Source organism: Perognathus longimembris, chromosome 20 (genome assembly GCF_023159225.1).
Source record: "Perognathus longimembris pacificus isolate PPM17 chromosome 20, ASM2315922v1, whole genome shotgun sequence".
NCBI lineage: Eukaryota > Metazoa > Chordata > Mammalia > Rodentia > Heteromyidae > Perognathus > Perognathus longimembris.
The window spans coordinates 21437477-21458117 of record NC_063180.1 but is presented as its reverse complement, the minus strand read 5'-3'; the positions used below and the strand labels follow the sequence as shown (position 1 = coordinate 21458117).

General features: G+C 50.3%; 1 protein-coding gene across 2 annotated transcripts; it reads right to left on the bottom strand.

The window, feature by feature from the left end:
• Positions 1 to 284: 284 nt before the first annotated feature.
• Sae1 (SUMO1 activating enzyme subunit 1) lies at positions 285 to 19996 on the bottom strand. 2 transcript variants are annotated; one of them, XM_048329438.1, is made up of 9 exons: positions 19840 to 19996; positions 19179 to 19290; positions 17152 to 17325; positions 15017 to 15159; positions 14014 to 14113; positions 10961 to 11066; positions 4408 to 4552; positions 1612 to 1681; positions 285 to 765 (listed from the first exon to the last, which is right to left on the bottom strand). In XM_048329438.1, the coding sequence occupies exons 1-9, from the start codon at positions 19935 to 19937 to the stop codon at positions 673 to 675; spliced, it is 1041 nt and encodes a 346-aa protein (XP_048185395.1). In that variant the 5' UTR covers positions 19938 to 19996; the 3' UTR covers positions 285 to 672. The 2 variants fall into 2 exon arrangements, with proteins under 2 accessions (XP_048185395.1, XP_048185396.1); XM_048329439.1 differs by lacking the exons at positions 285 to 765; positions 4408 to 4552 and having other exon boundaries at positions 1614 to 1681.
• Between the last annotated feature and the right edge of the window lie 645 nt (positions 19997 to 20641).

The window sequence follows — 20641 nt, the reverse complement described above, 5'->3', positions numbered from 1 at the left end:
AGCCAGGGATGTCCTCTCTCCTGCTGGCAGACCAGGGCTCCCTGCTGGGGGCCTCACTTTTCCAGCATGACCCTCGTCCCCTTACACCCAGAGTCCACTATGCTGGGTCGAGTCCTGGGGCTCCAGGTTTGTCCTCATTCTTGCCACTGACAAGATTTAACAGAAACACCTACAGGTCTGGCCACCCAGAAAAGCATGGCAGGAGCGGTGCCAAGAGGCACCAAGTGGGTCACCTGACTCTTCTTCTGGTCTGGAAGTTTCAGAAGTAGATAAAAACAAGCAAATTGTAAAGCAAGTAACTTTATTATCATTTCTCATGAAACAAATGGAGAAAATGTAGAAAACTGTTACAACACAAAGGGCTGTGGCTCGTGGCCCAGTGGACAGACTTGGCCTTGGCGAAGGCCTGCAGGGCCACAAGCCAAGGACAGTGTCGGCAGAGGGAGGGCACTCCACCCATCACACCACCCCAACAAGACTTCCTCCACACTGCAGGCAGAGGCGCCTGATGAGGTTCTGGAGGAACTAGGGTTCTGCTGAGGGCTCTCCTGGGTCGGGCCAGTCCTCATCTGAAGTCACACCCCTCTCCTCATGACCTCAGGGGAGGAGGGCTGTTCTTGCAGGAAACCTGGGTGAGGGACGGTAACACTGGGGCAGGCTGTGGGCTTGGGCTCACTTGGGGCCCAGGCACTCCACAACCCCACTGCCCTTCATGCCATCGAAGAAGAAGAAGTTGTTGTGTGGTGGGTCCCTCTGAGACAGGGCCTGTGAGGAGAAAGACAAGGGGCCACTCAGCTCCAGCATCTTCTAAAGAGCAACATAAACTGAAAAGCCCAGGGGCCTAAGGGCAGGGTGCGTCTCAACTGGGGTCCACTGCCTCCCCAGGAGCCATGACAATGTTGGGGGACCATGGCTAAGCCTCTCTCAACATCCTTCTGTTCATGCACAAAGAGGACTCAGGCAGACAGAGCCTCAGGACACCTCGATGGCCAGCACAGTGATTTCTCGTGGGACCCACTCCCACAGGCGGCCCTCGAGCCACCTTTCAGCACAGGCACTGCCTGGCACGGCAGACTCGGCTGTGGACCAGTTGCCCACCATCTTACTCGGGTTTACTTTGAGTAAGTGGTGAGCTGCAGCCACACTGCTCCTGTCAGCTGGCCGAAGGGAAGTGTGCTAGGCAGGGGTGTGGCGGGATGAGGGCAGGGCGGGGAGGAGACGAGAGCGCACCCAGCAGCAGGAATGTGCAGTACTCCGGCTGCCGGGTAAACAGAAACAAGACACTGGCCCACAGCTGTTCCCCAGCAGGAAGGAGGGGACCAGAAGCCCGTGTAGTGGGGTCAAGGCCACCCACTCACCCACTTCCACTCCTCACTGAGACCCAGACTGCAGGTTCAAACGTGGTTCTACATCCCAGCCGGGGCAAGAAGAAGGTTGAGGAGGTTGGTACAGCTGAGGCCAGGCTGGGGCTACAAGCAAGACCCCCGCCATAGAATCTTGTAAGTTCCTCAGGAGTTGAGCCAGCCTGGCTAGGAACATCCACGACTTGTCCCCAATTCAACCACACTCACACATACATGATAGCACCAACCTGCCCCACAGGACACTTACCTTCACAATCTCCTGTGCCAAGATCCCGCCAACCACCGCACACACCGGGGCCATCTCGGAGAAGCAGTACCTGGAGAGATGGGAAGGCAGTACTGGATAACGTGTCCCCACACAGGAGGAAGGATGCAGACAGCAAGGCTAACGCCTGGCCCGGGACTGCCTCAGCGGGTGGCAGGGACACTTCTGTACTTTGTGTTTGGCCCTCTTAGGTGGTGGGAGCTCTCCATCTGTGCTTCCTAATAATAAGGCCGGCAGGTGGCAGAGGTCCAGTGGCCGGCACATTCTCCTAATTCTCTCCACAGCTCGGGTGCTACGCTCGGTATGCTGTTTGCAGACAATGCCAGGGAGCAGGCAAAACAAAGCCCCCACAACCCATGGCCACACCAGCCTTCTGGGCATCCAGAGAGCAAACCTAGCTGGCCCTCCAGCTCACCCAGCCCAGAGACCAACGCCCACACCCTTGTGGTCCTCAACACCAAGGGCTTGCCCACAGAGTGAACCCTCACCATCAGCTTCCCCCAGAGCTTTTCCACCACCTCCGACCCCTCCCCAGTGTGCACACTCCTTCCATACCGCTTCACAAATGTGGCCCGAGCCCGAGCAGCGGCTCTCCACTCACCCTAGCTCCTCAGTAGGCTAATTCCTCAGGATCACAGAGTAAAGTCTGTGACACTCTTGAATTAACCAGCAAAATGCTAGAAGTGGAGATGTGGCTCAAGTGGTAGAGCACTTGCCTTGAACAAAAAAAGCTCAGGGACAGTGCCCAAGCCCCAGGTTCAAGCCTCAGGACCTGAACCCAAACCAACACAACAAAAACAATAGGAGGGGCTGAGAAGGTGGCCTAGTAATAGAGGGCTTGCCCAGCAACCATGAAGCCCTGGGTTCGATTCCCCAGCACTACATGGCGCTGCTGCTCAAGTGGTAGAGTGCTACCCTTGATCAAAAAGAAGCCAGGGACAGTGCTCAGGCCCTGAGTTCAAGCCCCAGGACTGGCAAAACAGAAAACAAAACAAAAAAGATAACGTAAAGTACAGCCTGAGTACCAACAACCACTTGGTCTGTTCTGTAGCTCATTGGTGGGAGTGAAGGCATGGAACACTTGGACCATGCAACCTGGTACAGGGGTCCAGACCACCCTGGAAGGCCTATATAAATGTAGGACCATGAAGTCACAGGCAACATGCTGGCCACCAGGCTAGAGCCATTCTGACTGCCACAGCAGGTGGAGACTATTCATTTTATTATGCATATCTTAACACAGTAAGTGTATAAATTATATTGTATATGCCAATTATGAATGTTTTTCAAGTATGACAGGCAATAAAGTAGTTCAGTAAGCTAAGGGCACGTAGTGACACAAGGTGGGAGGCTGGAGAAACTGGGTGCCGAGCACACTACAGAGAAAATGCACAAGCCTCACTCCCAAACTCCAGCAACTGATCCACTGAGGCGGATGCTGGGTGCAGTCTCACACCATGGATCCAGGCATCGGTTACCTTCCTCATCAGAAAAGCAATAAAGTTTCCTGATTGTGTCTCTGAAGAGAACAAGCGGGAGATGGGGAGGGCACGGCACGCTCCTGTGAGATGAGGGAAGGAGAAACTTGTGCACAGCGTTGGTGGCACCAGCGCTGGGGCAGCCGGGGGCCATTTGCAACCATAGCTCAGCTGCCAGGCGGCAGCTCATTTCTGTGCCCGTGTCCCTGGCCCTTCTCAGCTCATCTCAAAGCCTGGCTCCAGAGACTTGAGAGTCACTCAACACCTCTTACTTAGCAAGCAATAGAGGGGGAGCACCTGCGCTCTGGGCCTGCCAGCCCTGGACCCAGAGAGGGAGGAGGGAGGGGGAATGGGGTCCGCTGATACCAGCCCCTTCCTCACCCAGAGTCTGGACATGGCAGCTGTGGCCCACCACTGGTGGCCCCAGTGGCCCAGTTGTGCCTCTCACAGCTGTCTTTCCTAAGAGATGAGCATGCCTGGCCACATCAGCAGGAGCCAGGACCCCACCCAAGACCACGCGCCACCAGCCTAGAACCTCAAAGTACCAAGCAATAGCTTAGAGATGTAGGCATGCTTTTATGGTCCATTTTTGGTTTATGGCACTGAAGGTGGTTCGAAGCCCAGTGGTCCCCTGGGACGGGTAGGGATGTGGCACAGAGCAAGGAGCATATGGCGGGCTTGTCACAGGACGAAAAGGGACCGGGCTGGCAGGGGAGAGCAACAGAGGAAAGAAGGGACACAGAAGGAAGGGGCCGTGGCTGCCCACTGCTGGGAGATGCAGGGTGGCATTCTGCCGGCCACACCACAGGCATGGGAGCATGCGCCCACCCACCTGGACACCGGAGGAGCGAGGCACAGACACAGCCCAGCCTGTAGACTGCTTCCTGGGCCTCCAGACCCAGGGGGCCAGGGTGGACAATGGAACACACAGGGCTACACACAGCACTGTGCAACCTCGGAACCCCAACTGAAGTCTGGGAGCAGGCAAGTGGCTCTGTAAGCCACATGGCTCCTCACAACCTGAGTGGAGGGAACTGTCCCCAAAGATAATGCGAGAGAAAGCTAGAGAATTGTCTTAGAAATAAGACTGCACAATGCTCACTTTCAAGCCCTGTGGACAAAAGTATTTTTTATGAAAACAACCTCCTTCCTTTCCCTTTCCTCTTTGTTCTTCCTCTCCACAGGGTCTCTGTGTGTCCCAGACAAGCTGCTTCCACACTCAGACCTCCATCTCCCGAAGGCTGGATTACAACAGGCACATCCACCATATCGGCCCCCTCTCTACTGGGTACATACCCACCTGACAAAGTCGTCGGGAAGCAGGTCGGGACGAACACCTAGCGAGTCCAGCATGTCATTCCGGATCTGGAGCAGCAGCTCCGAATCCTCCCTGCAGGTGTCAGAACTGGGGTCTCTTCCTTTATCTGTGCGGAACTTCAGAAGCACTGGAGGGAGGAGGAGGGTGTAAAGGCAGTGTTCTATTAATGAATGCTTCCAGGTGAAAATGAAGAAATCTGTGCTAACGGAAGCAGTACCTCACTGAAATGTGGGCCGAGTGAAAGCGGCACACCTTTCCCCTGCCCAGCAACAAGGTCAGAGTGGCAACAAGACAGCTACAGAGCAAATCTGAGACATGACAGATGCCATGGCAATGGTGGGATGGGGGCTCTGCCACCCTGGGGGCGGAGTCAGGTAAGGCTTCCGGGCAGCAGGTGGGGGGTTCTCCCAGAATGCACCTTCTGTATGCGGACCTCTCCACATGCTAGCCAAGCACAGCACAATGGGCCAGCTCAACTTCTGCCCCAAATTGTGCCAGCAAGCTTGTGAGGGCGGCTGGGAACACACACACACACACACACACACACACACACACAGCGCCAGCAGGCCGGCACACACACATACACACGCACGCACGCGTGCGCATGCGCACACGCGCGCGCGCGCGCGTGCACACACACACACACACACACACACACACACACACACAGAGCGCCAGCAGGCCGGCACCATCCACAGGCTTTGCTGGCCACATCTGGAATGCTCCCAGGGCCACTGGAGAGCGGCCAGCAATTGGGCCCCTTATGTGCAGCAAGGAAGTTTTTTCGCTCTTTTGAAGTCAGCACTCTAGTTAGTGGGGAGGGGGTGGGGTGGGAAGAAGCCCAGGTCCTGGAAAGGCAGCAGCCTCAGATAAATTAGTTTTTGCACATTAAATTTTCCTCTTTTGCTTTCTGTCACATGTATGTGCACGGGCGTGTGTGCACACACACCTGGCTATTGACTGCATTTCTGAGGCGCCCCTCCCTAGCAGTTTACAGATCATCAACCATTCCCTGAAGACCAAACACTCAGGGAAGGAGAGCTGCTCTGCCAAAATGTGACTCATCCAACTGTATCCAAATGCTGGGCAAGTTCACCTCCCAACTTGATTAACTTCATCTGAACCTTTTAATTAACTCGAGCTGCTCAAGTCCTGGGGCTGGCACAGGCCGCGGGAGATGCAGGCTGAGCTCAGGACTTGCCCACCTTCCCCGAAAGGAGAAACTTTAAAGATGGGGCCTCGTTAGGCTGGAAGTCGCAGTCTTCCTGCTCAGCCACTGAGATGCAGAGATTAGTGGCACATATCACTAGCCTGCCTTTCAGCTTTCAGCTCTCAAGTAGTATGAGCACAGGAGCTGGGAATGTAGCTGAGAGAGGCAGCGCATACCCTCAGCACTGCACACACAAACACCCCACACAATCAAATGCTGTGATCATAGTTCATGCAATAGTAGTGAAACTATTCCGTAGGTGCACACATCCAGACAGGATTTTAATAATAAAATGAAGTCACGAGTACTATAATCTTGACAATACCACACTCATTTCTGTATTGTTCTCCCACTGAGGAAGTTTCTAGAAAAAAATTAAAAATTACTCCAAATGTCCTTCCCCCTGCACTTCAGCACATGGGAACCTCTCATTCAGACTCTGGTCCTAGTTAATTAAAATGTCACCCTGGTCTCTCATGAGGACACCAAGTGTGAACAGTGTGGACCACGCAGAGGCAGATCATACCCAGACCAATCGCGCGGGGCCTTGTGTCTGCCAGTGTCACAGGGCTGCCAGGACAGAGGCCTGCACACACCGCCCTGCCTGGCACAAGTGGCAGGGAAAGAGGGTCTTTTCTCCAGCCCAGCACTTGAGTGGCACATGACCTGGGCTCTGGGCATCTGCTGTGCTCCGCCAACCACGCTTGCCGAGGAAGATGGCACAGGACATCCCCGTGACTGTTGTCTGACAGTCAAAGAGAAGATGTGAGGCTTTCAGCAAGAGCTGCAGCTGGCCTTGGGGCCCAGGGAAGATGCTGAGGCGGGGGTGGGGGGGGGAATGGGGGGGTACTGCCTGGAAGCAAACACTAGGCAGGTTGTGGACAATGTAGCCCATTGTTGTGTACTTGTCTCGGCCTCAGTTTCCCTTCTGCAGAAGGGCAACAAGAGAATGTCTATCCCAGGCTTTCTGCTTAGGTCAGAGAGACAAATAGCGAGGATGGCATCAACAGTGCTGCCAATGGAAAGGCTGCCCACACAAGGGAGGGCTCACCCTCATGCAGAGGTCAGAGTTTATGCAACCAGAACCAGTCCTGATGTGCCTGGTCACCATGCATCCCCAAAACATGAGGGAGCCCTGGCACTAGCCTGTTTCTGAGATCGAGGGGCTGAACGGGCGACCTCTGTCTGCTTGTCAACATAGAGCCCCTGACAGCGCCTCCTTTCTAATCCACCCTGGGCTATGCCTTGTCTGCTGCCTTTGATAAGGCAGTGCTACACAAAAACACCAACAACTGGTATTTTTTCCCCCTCTCCCTACAAATTATTTTTAAACCTTTGTGGTCATGACGGTGCAAATCACCATGTGTTCAGCCACCACCCCATTATTGGAGACCATTTCCCTGTGGCTGTCTCCCCCTAGGTGGGTTTTGTCATTGTTGGACACAACAACCTCACTGGAGAACAGATGTTACGTTCAAGAAGTGTGGGTGCCTATGTATCGCCTGGTTGACAAGGATTTACAATTTCTAAAATAAGACTGGGTGTGGTGGCTCAATTCTATAGTACCAGCTACTTAGGAGGCACAGGGGAGGAGGATCTGGGGTTAAGGCCAGCCCAGGCAAGTTAGTGAGACCAATCTCAACAAATAAGCCAGGCAGTGGTGGCATGCCTGTAATCCCAGCTATGTGGAAGGTCGGATAATCCAAACCAGCTGAGGGAATGGCTCAAGTGGTGCAGTCTGCCTAGCAACTGTGATGCCATGTTTAAATCCTTTCCTGTCAATAAAAACTGTTTACATATTTGCTCAAACCCAGAATTCATATAAAGATCCCATCATTATGAAAGCCAAAACTACGGCTCAACACTAATTTTGCTCTTTTTTACCAGGGGCCTAGTGAAAATGCAGCTAGTAGAGTGCCATCCTTTTGCTCCTATCCAGCACTATTGCCATTTGAAACAAGATTTGTGTCTTTTTTTTTTTTTTTTTGGCCAGTCCTGGGGCTTGGACTCAGGGCCTGAGCACTGTCCCTGGCTTCTTTTTGCTCAAGGCTAGCACTCTGCCACTTGAGTCACAGTGCCACTTCTGGCCATTTTCTGTATATGTGGTGCTGGGGAATCGAACCCAGGGCTTCATGTATATGAAGCAGGCACTCTTGCCACTAGGCCATATCCCCAGCCCCAAGATTTGTGTTTTAAATAAAAACACAACTAGTAAACCAAGGCTCTGCTTTAAGACAGGTCAGCCTCCCCCATCCCCCAACATTTTGCTATGTTATCTTAAACTGGTCTCACTGGGCATCCTCGTGGGTACTAGGATTACAGGCATGTACCACAACACTCTGCTGCATCTTTTTTTTAGTTCACGCTCCTCAGTTCTGACAGATGGGTGAGGTGACGGGGGAAGCTGGCACCACAGAAGCGTTCCTGCCACTGGTGTCTGTGTCTTATCCAGCAGGGTGGCACTGCAATGCTGCTTCTGAGGGGCAATGCTGCCACCCTTCCCATGCCCCAGACTACCTGTCTCTTCGGGAGGGCCACACTCAGCTCCAGAGCTTGCATACCAGTTGGGTTGGGGGCTACTATGGAGGAATTCTCACACACTCACAGGCAGACCACCATGATCCCATGGCTTTTCCTACACCTCCCGTGAGGCTCTCCTGAGCTATGATGGTGGGAGACTGATTCCTTGGCCTCTGACTGGCAAACAGCAGGTGCTGACCCAGTGTATTGCACATTACTTTCTTTTTTTCTTCTTCTTTTTTGTTAGTCCTGGGGCTTAAACTCAGGGCCTAGTTAGACGCTCTCCCTGGGCTTCTTTTGCTCAAGGCTAGCACTCTTACCACTGTTACCACAGTGCTACTTCTGGCCTTTTCTGTGTATGTAGTACTGAGGAATTGAACCCAGAGCTTCATGCATGCAAAACAACCACTCTACCACTAAGCCACATTCCCAGCCCTCCCACATTACTTTTCAGCTTCTATGCTCAACTGTGACCTAAGTACTTTTCCATCACTCATCAGAGAAGAGCCTGGAAGTTAAGGCTGCCGAGGATCGTGATAAACAATCCTCACATTGAGAAAGGCCACGTGCGCGTTCTCTGTCCTGGACCGAAGCTTCGTGGTCTCACTCATGCTGCTCCGTGAGCACTGTTTCCATACTAGACCCACTATTTTTAGCGATTCTGTTATGATAAACTCAGAGTAACCTCAGAAAGAACAAATCAAAGTCACAGGAAACCAGCTCACTCAATGTTTTTCCAACATGCCATGGAGAATAATAAAAAGATGAGACCCCTTTTTGGTCACAGATGGGCAGGCTAACCCGTAAGACAGTGGAAAAATGCAGCAGGAAGCACTCAGTCTGGCCACTATCTTGTTAAGTAAACTGGAAAAACACTCCACACACAAACATGGCGAAGGGGGCTGGGGATATGGCCTAGTGGCAAGAGTGCTTGCCTCATATAAATGAAGCCCTGGGTTTGATTCTCCAGCACCACATATATAGAAAACAGCCAGAAGGGGCGCTGTGGCTCAAGTGGCAGAGTGCTAGCTAGCCTTGGGTAAAAAGAAGCCAGGGACAGTGCTCAGGTCCCGAGTCCAAGGCCCAGGACTGGCCAAAAAAAAAACACATGGTGAACAGGACCACACATGTAGCTGCTTCACTGGAAGCAGAATTGTGAATGAGGTAACAAGAAACATCTGTGAGGGTAGGGGGTGGAGGCCAGGGTCAGAAGACATGGATCAAATGTCTGGGGAAGGCTGGGTGCCAGTAGCTCACACGTGCAATCCTAGCTACTCGAGAGGCTGAGATCTGAGGGTCTTGGTTCAAAGTCAGTCTAGGCAGCCAAATCCATGAGACTCTTTATTTCTAATAAGCTGTTGGACTAGGGAGCTATGGCTCAAGTGGCAGAACACCAGCTTTGAGTGAAAAAAGCTGAGATGGGCTGGGAATATGGCCTAGTGGCAGAGTGCTTGCCTCCTATACATGAAGCCTTGGGTTTGATTCCTTAGCACCACATATTTAGAAGAAGCTAAATTTAGAAGAGCCACAGTGGCACTGTGGCACAAGTGGTAGAGTGCTAGCCTTGAGCAAAAAGAAGCCAGGGACAGTGCTCAGGCCCTGAGTCCAAGGCTTAAGACTGTCAGGAAAAAAAAAAAAAGCTGAGAGGCAGCACCCAGGTCCTGAGCTCAAGCTTTGGGACCAGCATGCCACCAGAATAAATTAAAAAAAGTATCTGTAATATTTTCTCTACCACATGGCAACAATGCATCCTGGCCTAGGGGCAGCAGCTATATACCTGGAAGGTGTTTGGGAAGCAAAGGGAGAGAAAGAGGAAGGGAAGGGGCAGGGAGGGGCAGGGAGATGCAGCTCAACTCAGCCCTGAAGAAACCAGAGGAAGCTGGGCAAATTCAATCAGAATATCCGAGGACCACTTTCAAGACAAACTCTGCCGGGATACATCTTCCTGAGAAAGAGCTGTAGCCACCTGGACACTTTCCCAGGCCCTAGAGAGGATACAGGAGTGTCAACAGCTGGCTCAGGGACTCCAGCATCCTGTGCAATCATTGTGCTACATGTACTGTGTATACCAAGAAAAAAATAGGGCAAAAAAGTGCTTTGGAGGGATATTTCTACAATATAGTGTTTTGTTTTGCTTTTAGTGAGGACTGACTTCAGGGCCTTGCACTTGGGCAAGGGAGGGATTACCACTAAATCCCCAATTGCACAACAGGTGCTCTTTACTGCAACTCACCAACCAACAGTATTTCCCACCTATGTGCTAGGAGAACATGAACAGCCTTCATCTCAGGTTACCCCATAGGAAAGCAGTATTATCTCCACACCATGCCTACCCTAAGCACCCAATGTGCGAAACAATACTAATTACTATTACTATGAACCAGGCCCTCCACACACTAGGCCAGCAAACTACATTGACCTACAAGCCCAGAGCAATTCTCACAGAGTAGCGGGCCACACCCAGGACTGGTAGTTTCTTAACAGTGAGGGAAGCTTTCCTAAGGGAGGGTCTGACACTGAGGAAGAACTCTGGGAGCAAAGGGAGGAAAAGCTGCTAGACATGGGACCCTGTCATCTCAAACTCCATTTTAGGGGAGCCAATTATTTCAAAAGATTAACCAGGCCCAGGTCACAGAAGTCAGAGCTCAACCATGTTTCAACTTGCTCTGCTTCCCTCGGGCCCACTGAGGAGCTAAGAGAACTTTTGCATTCAGGGAAAAGAGTGCAAACCCGTCAGCACTATACAGCCACATGTGCACAGACTGTAGCTGGAAGCCCAGCACAGAGCTTGGCTTTGGGCCTCACCTTGCAGGAGGAAGTAATCAGTGGCCGTGCGCTTCAGGGCAGCCTTGGCCTTCTCGCTGCTCCAGTCAACCTCCAGCGCCTCTTTGATAGGGCAGAAGACCACCTTCTGTTGGAAAAAGACACAAGTATTTCAGGATAACCACTGGCTTTAAGTCACAAGGTAAGAGATCTTCCATGTCAGAAAAACTTTCTTATTTACAGCTTATTGGTCAGTGAACGAAGTACCCACTGAAGTGTAAGCAGTGCTTGTTAAAGTGATTCTCATCCACTCCTCTGGGCGTTGGGGACCCGGTGATGGACACACATTCCCTGCATGAAGGAAGAACTAAGTTCCTGAACATTTACTTCTATTCTCCTTTGCCTTGTCTAACTAAGGCTGTATTATACTCCAGAAATCCCTGCAACAGCGAGAAGCAAAATCTATATCTAAAGATATTCAAGAAAATGAGCATGATAGCTCACACTTGTAATCAATCACACTCACCCAGGAAGTAGAGATCAAGATCACAGTTGAGAGCCAACTGTGGGGGAAAAAAAAAAAAAAAGGATTGAGACCCTCTCTTCTAATGAGAGGGTATAGTAGTGAATCCTCTAATTGTAGCTACTTGAGAGGCACAAGATTTCAGTACAAGGCCTACCCTGGGAAAGCAGTGGGACAATACCTGAAAAAACAGCTGAAAGCAGAAAGTTGGGCGAATAGCCCAGGTGGCACACTGTTTGCCCAGGAAGCACAAGGCTTTGAGTTCAAGCCAAGCGCTGGTGACTCATGTCTGTACTCAGGAGGCTGAGACCTGAAGGATCTGGAAGGTCACCCTGGATAGAAAAGTTTGCTAGAAGTTTTCCAGAATGATCCCCATTTCCCCATATTTATCCCATCACACTTACAAAACCTCTTATCACATACATGTTGCTGGGTGAGCCTGGGCCCACTACCCATCCTTTTTGCCCATTAAGTCCTTCCTTAGCAGCTCTCCAGTTTGAGACAGGACTGACTGTGCTTCCTTGCCCCCAACACACAGGGCCTCACACACATTAGGCCCTTTCGGGGTGAGGAAATCCGGCAGGTCCCTGCCCTAAACCTGTCATTGAATACTCATCCAGGATGCATCAGAAAACTCCCTCAGGGGACTCTCTGGCCAATACCAGATTATTCTGCTTGTCTGTGCCAGACTGTGAGGACAACCCAACCTGGTGTGTCTGTCTCATGATTTCTGCTGGGCACCAAGGGCAGCAGACAAACTAAGCTCCTAGTTCTGGGCCAGGCCAGGTACCTACCTAAATGGTGTAAACCCACAAGTTTTTTTCCCCTGTTTTGCAAAATTTTCTGACTTAGGAGCACACAGTGTACCTCGAAGCAGAAGTTCATCTGACAGAACTTAGGAACAAGGGGGAGGGGAAGAAACTAATCAGAAACTGCTCACAGGAAACAGGAAGTAGCTCACACACATCCACACACCTGGGAGTACAAACCAACCAGTGACTCTGCTAACTCCAGGCGGTAGGGCTGAGCTGGGAACTAGGTATCGACAAGCCCTGGAATCCAGGGACTAGGAGGAGGGGTGCTCCACATGCCTCCTTGGCTCCTGGATCTGGGTTGGAATCCCAGCTCTGAGTTCAAGTGGAACAGCTGACCAACAAAGCAACAATGTCAGCTGGGGAATATTTTGATACCTTCAAATTGTCCCAATATAGGAAGAGACACACAAAGGCCCAGGCCTGTAGAGCCCTGAGGAATGGGACGTCAAGGCCACCGGGGCTGCCCGCATTCTCTTCATAGTGACAGAAAGTGGCTCCCAAAACAGCAGCACAGACTCAAGGGAAACTTCCAGCTGTGACCTGCTAACCCAGCCTATTTGAATGTGAAAGACACACCTCCACTAGTAAGGCCTTAAGCCAGAAAATCCTTCACACCCAGGCCAAGTGTCACATGGGTAAGGCTGATTTATGAATGACAGTACACACAAGGCTGCTTTTGTGCTCCTCCTAGCTTAACAACTTCTCTCATACCAAAGTAGCAGAAATAGTAAGATAAAGCCTGGCTGAGGGAAAGGAAAAAGCAGGAAGGAAGGAAGGAAGGAAAGGAGGGAAAGGGGAGAGGGAGGGAAGGAAGAAAAAGTAAATCAAATCATAAGAAATGTACACACTGCCCTACTATGTAACTGCACCCTCTTTGCACAACACCTTGTAAAAAAATTTATGTCGAATTAATAAAAAAAAAAATAAAAATAAAAGGGCAAATCACCAGCCAAAAAAAAAAAAAAAAAAAGAAAAAGAAAAAGTAAATCAAAACAGCAATTCCAAGGCAGGCTGGCAGGCTCTGGTGGTTCACACCTGTAATCCTATCTATTCTGGAGGCTGAGCTCTGAGGATCATAGTTCAAAGTCCTTGAGACTCATCTCCAATTTACCTCCAGAAAATGGAAGTGGCTCAAAGTGCTGGAGTGATAGCCTTGAGAAAAAAAAAGCTCAGGCACAGCACGCAGGCCCTGAGTTCAAGCCCCACAACTGACCAAAAAAAAAAAAAAAAAAGCAATTCAAGATAAAAGCTTTTTGCTGAAGAGTAGTCCTTCTAGTACTAAGTCCATACACAAGCAATCAAAGCTGGTGGCCTAGGGGCTAGGAATGTGGCCTAATGGTAGAGTGCTTGCCTAGCATGCACAAAGCCCGAGGTTCAATCCCTTAGTACCACATACATACAAAAAGCTAGAAGTGGCGCTGTGGCTCAAGTGGTAAAGTGCTAGCCTTGAGCAAAAAGAAGCCAGGGACAGTGCTCAGTCCCTGAGGTGGCCTATACAGTGAACAAGCCACACAGTGAAGCGTTCTGTATGGTCTCCGCCATGCCAACCACAGCATTCCAAGCCTAACGCCAGGTTTCCAGTACTAAAAAGATGACAAGCAAGCACACAGTCTTTATTTCCAACTTGGAACGCTGGCCCACATTCCTCACAGCAGTAAGCTGTTGGCACAACTATAGGATGGGGGGCAAGGGAAGGCCAGTGTCGCGGCTCCCCCAGGCCCCAGGGGTGGGCTGGGGAACTTCAGTGCCTCTGTTACCTTCTTCACCATTGTTGTCTCAGATGAGTCAAGTTTTGCTCTTTTAGTGTCAGGCCCATCTTCCACTCCTTGGCTAACTTTGGCAACTTTGGTTTTCTCCCTAGGGGATAGATATGAGGAAAGGAAGTCAAGCTCTACCTATGAATTATGTCCCAAGGTGGTAAGAGCCAAAGCTTTGGCATCAGGGAGACCTGGGTGCAAATCTCATCTCTGCCAATGATTATCTGACAAGTCAGCTAACCACCCTGCAAAAACAAGAGTTGGTGCACTGCCTAGTGCTCTGCTTGGAGATCCAGCATGACACACTTAATGAGGTGTCTGGAGGACAAAAAGTGCTGCTCCTTAAGCCACCAGCACTCAAGGGAGGGAGTCCACACCAGGGGACTCTTCCCTATCTCTGCCCTATAGGCAAGAAATGTCAGATCCTCCCCAGGGGCTTTGGCTCGAAGCTCCACCCACACTGGGCCTGTCTCTACCAACCATGTTTACATCTGTGCCACCTGCCATCTTTCATCTAGCAGCTCCAAATTCACAATAATGAAGATTCCATCATGAAAGAATCACAGCCTCAAGGTCCTAAATGAGGAAGGACTGTGCGCTCCACTTGACCCATGTACCCCAGAACTATCTGCGGACCCGGGAGCTGAAACCTGCAGTTACTCACCCAACTAGTCCACACTCACACTACTGGCTCTCTCAGCCTGAACAGACTCAAGTACATGCTGGGGGACAGTGTCAAGAGAACAAGCACACCCCCACACCTGGGATGAAAACGTGGGCACAACACCTAAAGTGAAGACTGACCCATACCAACCATCTAGCACTCTGCTTGCTTTAGATGAGACCATCATCTACAACTTGGAACACACAAGCTATTGCACTCAGTCAGTTGCCAGTGCTTTGGCTTTAGAATATCCTACTCACTACAATAAAACACTTTCATTAGACGGCTGTTTCTTACCAGTAAATAAGAATTGTTCCATCCCTTCCTCCCGACACTTACTCGACAAACTCATGCTCTCCAAGATTGGCAAATGTGTAACCATGGTAGCCAAAGACATCTCCAGTGAAGAACTTGATGCTGTTTTTGTGGCAGATCTGGTCAACATTAATGATGACATCACGGGAACATCCAGTCAGGCACACCTGCAGAAGGAAGACAGGTCCTCATGTCTGACTAGGCTCTGGCAACAGCCAGGGGCAAACTGGCATGAGGGTTTCTTTGGGTACTGTGGCTAGAAGACAAGCTGCAGGTTTCCATGCATGCAGCCATACTGTCAATTGAGGCCACTTTCTAACACCAAAAAAAAAAACAACAAAAAACCAAAAGAGTGCTTAGAGAAAGCCACCACAGTTCTCACACCTCTACATAATCCACACTTAGGGCTTCCATGAAAAATGGCAGGAATAACTCAGCAAGCTTTCTCTGAACTATTAGCTAACCCATTCATTTCCAATTGTTTATATCCATCAACCTTTTGTTTGACAAGACAGAGAAGATAAAACCTGTTGTTATTATTTCCCCAGATTTAAGGAGGAGAAAAGGTTACTGGGCAAATGGCCTTTGGTGGGTTTTTTTTTTGCCAGTCCTGGTAAACTTTGGGCCTGGGGTTGGTTGCTGAGCTTCTTTGTGCTCCAGGCTAGTGATGAGCCACAGAGCCTTTTTTGTTTTTGAGTGGTTTATCAGTGATAAGAGTCTCTCAGACTTTCCTGCCTAGGGGCTAGCCTCCTGAGTAGTTGACAGGGGTGAGACACTGGTGCCTGGCCTTGGTTGGTTCTTTTCTGCTACAGCGGAGGTGTGGCTCACTGAAGAGTCCCCTGTAACAACCTCTGGGTGGTGTTTGAGGAAGCTGAGGCGCTGGAAATGGCCAGTTCCATAGCATGGGGCAGTAACTTTTTGGGAGAAGCTTTGTGGGATTAGTTAACAACTTCTGAATTACACAAGGCCTTTTCCTCAACTCAAGGGCATTTCTAGTTGATAGCCCCTCTGCAAGTGTCTATCCTTAGGGATTTCAAAGGATGTGGCCACCCAAGGAGGGGAGAGGGATTAAGGCAGAAATTATCTCAGCCGTGCGAAGTGGGCAGTCACCCTCACCGCAGCATGGGTAATATATGATGAGCCGGCTATCTGCTCTAATAAGCCTCTAAAACTCGAAGTTGATGAACACTAGCTAGAATAAACCAAATGGAGTTACCATGGATAAGAAAGAAAAAGGGACAAATGCACAGGTGATTCATTGTTCCAAGCCCATTTTCGAGCAGATGCTTGCACACTATAAAACAAAACAATGCCTCCCCCCAACTCAAGTTTTGGCCTCTTCTGCAGTGGGTCTATCATCTCCAAACAACTCTGTGGTGGGGCTGGGAATGTAGCTTAGTGGTAGAGTACTTGCCTAGCATGCACAAAGCGCAGGGTTCAATTCCCCAGTACCACATAAAAATAGAAAAAGCTAGAAGTGGTGTTGTGGCTCATGTGGTACAACACTATACTTGAACACAGAGAGGCTCAGGGGCAGCACCCAGGCCAAGTTCAAGCCCTAGGACTGGCAAAATAAACAAACAAAAAACCTGTGGCCACAGGACTTGGGAGTCTGTCCAGGTACAGGGAACTCAACCTGTGTGAGAGGTCATAAACACCACCAATACCCAGCTCAGTGTAGCTTCGGCTGCTACAGCAAAAGAGGCTGCAGACGCCTTGTCTGGCTGAGCACAGTGGGCGTTTTGCCCCGTTACCATGGCAAGTGGCTGCTAAAAACCACCAGACAAGAGACAGATCGAGATCAGGTGTGCTCCTTCAGAAGACCAAACACAAGCTGTACTTTGATATTTCTAACAATAAGTGCCTCTGGCACCAAAATTTATCAACAACTTGTTAAATTTTCAGGAGCAAACATTTGCAATAATGTGCAAAGATTCTAGAAGGGAGACACAACACCAAACCTGGAGGCATATGTCAAGGGAAGAATTCGGCATACGGCAGTTACCAACAGCCACAACAGGCCTAGCACTGGACCTCTGCATAGAGTAATGCTCCACAGAAAGTGGTAAAACTAAACAACAGAACTTGACAACTTCCAGGAAAGCTCAGAATGGGTAATGTGAGGGCTGTGTACCTGCAGTCTCTAAATAGTAACTTACAGCATCAAACTGAGTGAAAAATGACTCTGTTTTCTTCTCTATGTCCTCTGTGTCCACCTTCACGTCCACCATGGGGTTGAGATTCTGAGCTCGCTCCAAAGAGGCTTCAGCTCTATTTCGCCCAACAGACCCAGTACGAATCAGAAACTGAGCTCCAGGATCTTCAGGAGACACCTAGGAATACACATACACTTGAGTTATTCTGGAAAATGAACCTCAAAAAATAATAAACCTCCAGAGCTGCGAATGTGGCTTAGTGGTAGAGTGCTTGCTTTGCATGCATAAAGCCCTGGGTTTGATTCCCCAGCACCACATATACAGAAAAAGCCAGAAGTGGCTCTGTGGCTCAAGAAGTAGAGTGCTAGCCTTGAGCAGAAAGAAGCCAGGGACAGTGCCCAGGACTTGAGACCAAGCCCCAGGACTGGCAAAATAAATAAACCTTCCTACTTAAAAATAGCTAAAATACCATCAAATTGTATTACACTTCCTAATGGAAGAAATGCTTGTCTTTCTCAAGCTTTAAAATAGGGTAATTAGGGCGGGGAATGTGGCCTAGTGGTAGAGTGCTTGCCTGGTATACATGAAGCCCTGGGTTTCATTCTTCAGCACTCCATATGTAGAAAAAGCCAGGAGTGGTGCTGTGTCTCAAGTGGTAGTGTTAGCCTTGAGCAAAAATAAGCCAGGGATAGAGCTTAGGCCCTGAGTTCAGAACTGGCAAAAAATAAAATAATATAGGGCAGTTAAGGTGTTTCTATCTTACTAGGAGAACACCCACACTCTGTTAGAGTGTGCTCCTGCCCTTTTGTTTGCCTGCTTGCCCGCTTGCATACTTACTCAATAAAGCTCTGCCAAGTTTTCTTATTTAAAAAAAAAAATATATATATATATGCCAGTTAACTTTAAGCTGCTCACTGATAGCTAAAGAGCACCCCCTTGTGTTCAAAAAGGAAATTCACTCTGAACAGAAAGGCCAGGCTATCATTTTCCACTTAAATGTGCAATTGGTGGGACTAGGAATGTGGCCTAGTTGTAGAGTGCTTGCCTAGCATGCATGAAGCCCTGGGTTCGATTATCCAGCACCATATATAAAAAGCTGTAAGTGGCGCTATGGCTCAAGTGGCAGAGTGCTAGCCTTGAACAAAGGCAGCTCAGGGACAGTGCTCAGGCCCTGAGTTCAAGCCCCAGGACTGGCAAAAAAAAAAAAAAGGGGGAAACATTTGTAACTAGTAATTTTAAAATATACCATTTGGCTTAACCCAAGCACCCAAATATGTCTGCAAGTGATTTCAGTTCAGAACAATGCAAAAATCAGACCAATTAATGTTTAAAACAAACTGTTTAGGGCTGGAGATATGGCCTAGTGGCAAGGGTGCTTGCCTCGTATACATGAGGCCCTGGGTTCGATTCCCCAGCACCACATATACAGAAAATGGCCAGAAGTGGCGCTGTGGCTCAAGTGGCAGAGTGCTAGCTTTGAGCAAGAAGAAGCCAGGGACAGTGCTCAGACCCTGAGTCCAAGCTCAGGACTGGCCAAAAAAAAAACAAAAAACAAAAAAAACTGTTTAAACACAATTAAACCTCATCCAAAAAAACCCCACAAAAAACCCTTCAGTGATTCTCCTACCTCAGCCTCCTGAGTGAACCAGGTGAACCATGGTACACACATACATATTCCTGAGATTTGTCTCAGACCTAAATCAGAATCACTGGGTGCAAAAGGCTACACCACACTACACCTCCAGGCAGATCTACATTTGCAATTCGTTAGCAGGTAGTGTGGAGGCACTGACTAGCAAGACTCTCCAATGTACTTCCAGACAGCCTCCAAGGCAATGCCGTTAATGACTGTACATCACAGAGTGCCATTGAGGTGATGCTAGTAAACGGCTGTCCAGGTAGGATGCAGTAGGTTTCAAACTCAAGTTTCCAAAAGTAGCTTCACCAAAGCTAATCTTCCTCTCAGCACAAAATCTGCACAAGGAGGGGGGAGAGCTGGAGGAGACAGTAATAAGGTGACAACAGCCCACCAGTTCGTGGTCCAGCATGGTCAGCCCTTTCACACCAGCCAGGATTAGATTCTTGGCGATTTCAGCCCCCAGTCCCTTCATTCCAACCACGAGCACCCGGGAGGTCCGCAGCCTGTAGAGAAGACAGTTAGCTTGAGCGCACAGAACACAACAAATGAATAGGGGAAAAGTTTAGTTTCCATTAGATGCACCTAAGTATCACGGCAGATCTCATCTGGAAAAGACAACCAACAGCCCATCCTGTGAAGAAGACATTCCCACCACCTGTGAATGACTGAACTACGCCCCCAGCCACCATAAATGAATGAACCATGTCACCTCCACCAATTTGACCCGTCCATTCGTCCCCGCCCCTAAACCCCTCACCCATCGCCCCGTCTGGGCGCCCCGCACTCCCACTTCCAGCTCGCTCAGAACCGCCCCCAAGTCTCCTTCAGGGGCCTCGGAGCACTCAGAACCGCCCAATCCCCACCGCTCCGGGACGTCCCCACCTCCCAGCCCTTCCAAAAACTGCCCCGTCAGTCCCGAGCCCACCGCGTAATCTCCTCTTCCCAGCCAGGTCAGACCTTCCCGGCCCGCGCCGCCAGGCGCCCGGCAAGCCTCCGACCGCCACACGCCCCCTCACCACCCACGCGGCGCCCGAGGACCCACGGGCCCTGACCTTTTCTGGGCCTCCAATCCCCACAAGCGGATCTGCCGGTCATACTGCGCCGCCTCCTCTTCACTGATGCCGCCACCGGCCTCCTCCTTCTCCACCATGGCGCCGGGTACCGCTCGCCGGCCCGCGCGCCGACAACCGACGCCGGATTGCGCGCCGGGACGGGATCGGAGACTGCGCCTGCGCGGGAGAATGGGTCTGCGCAGTGGCGTCCAGAGCGGCTTGCCCCGGAGTCACGTGGTGTTGGGGGCGGGCTGTTGACTGCCAATCACGTGAGGAAGGCTGTAATAGGCGGGCAAAAAAATAAAGTCGCGGGCCTTCTGGCCCCACCGGGGGGTCCGCGTGGACGTTGCCTTCGCTTTTTCTCTTTTTTTCTTATTTTTGCCAGTCCTGGGGACTGGAAATCCTGGCCTAGGCACTATCCCTGAGCTTTCCTTTTGCTCAAGGCTAGCACTCTACCACTCGAGCCACAGCGCCACTCCCAGCTCTTCCTGTGTATGTGGTGCTGAGGAATCAAACCCAGAGCTTCATGCGTGCAACTACCACTAAGCCACATTCCCAGCTCGAGTTAGCTTTTAATTCAGTGAATATTTATGGAGCTCTTTTACAGAGAGCCCAGGAAGTGTTTGAATAAAATGGGTAAGGCCATTTTATTCATCTTTTTTTCTTCAATAGACAGCAAGTTGCTATTGAAGAAAACATAAAAATGAAAATTTCTCCCTGGACACACACACACACACACACACACACACACACAAAGTGACCATAGGACATATGTCTGGAAGTACATTGGAGAGGCTTGCCA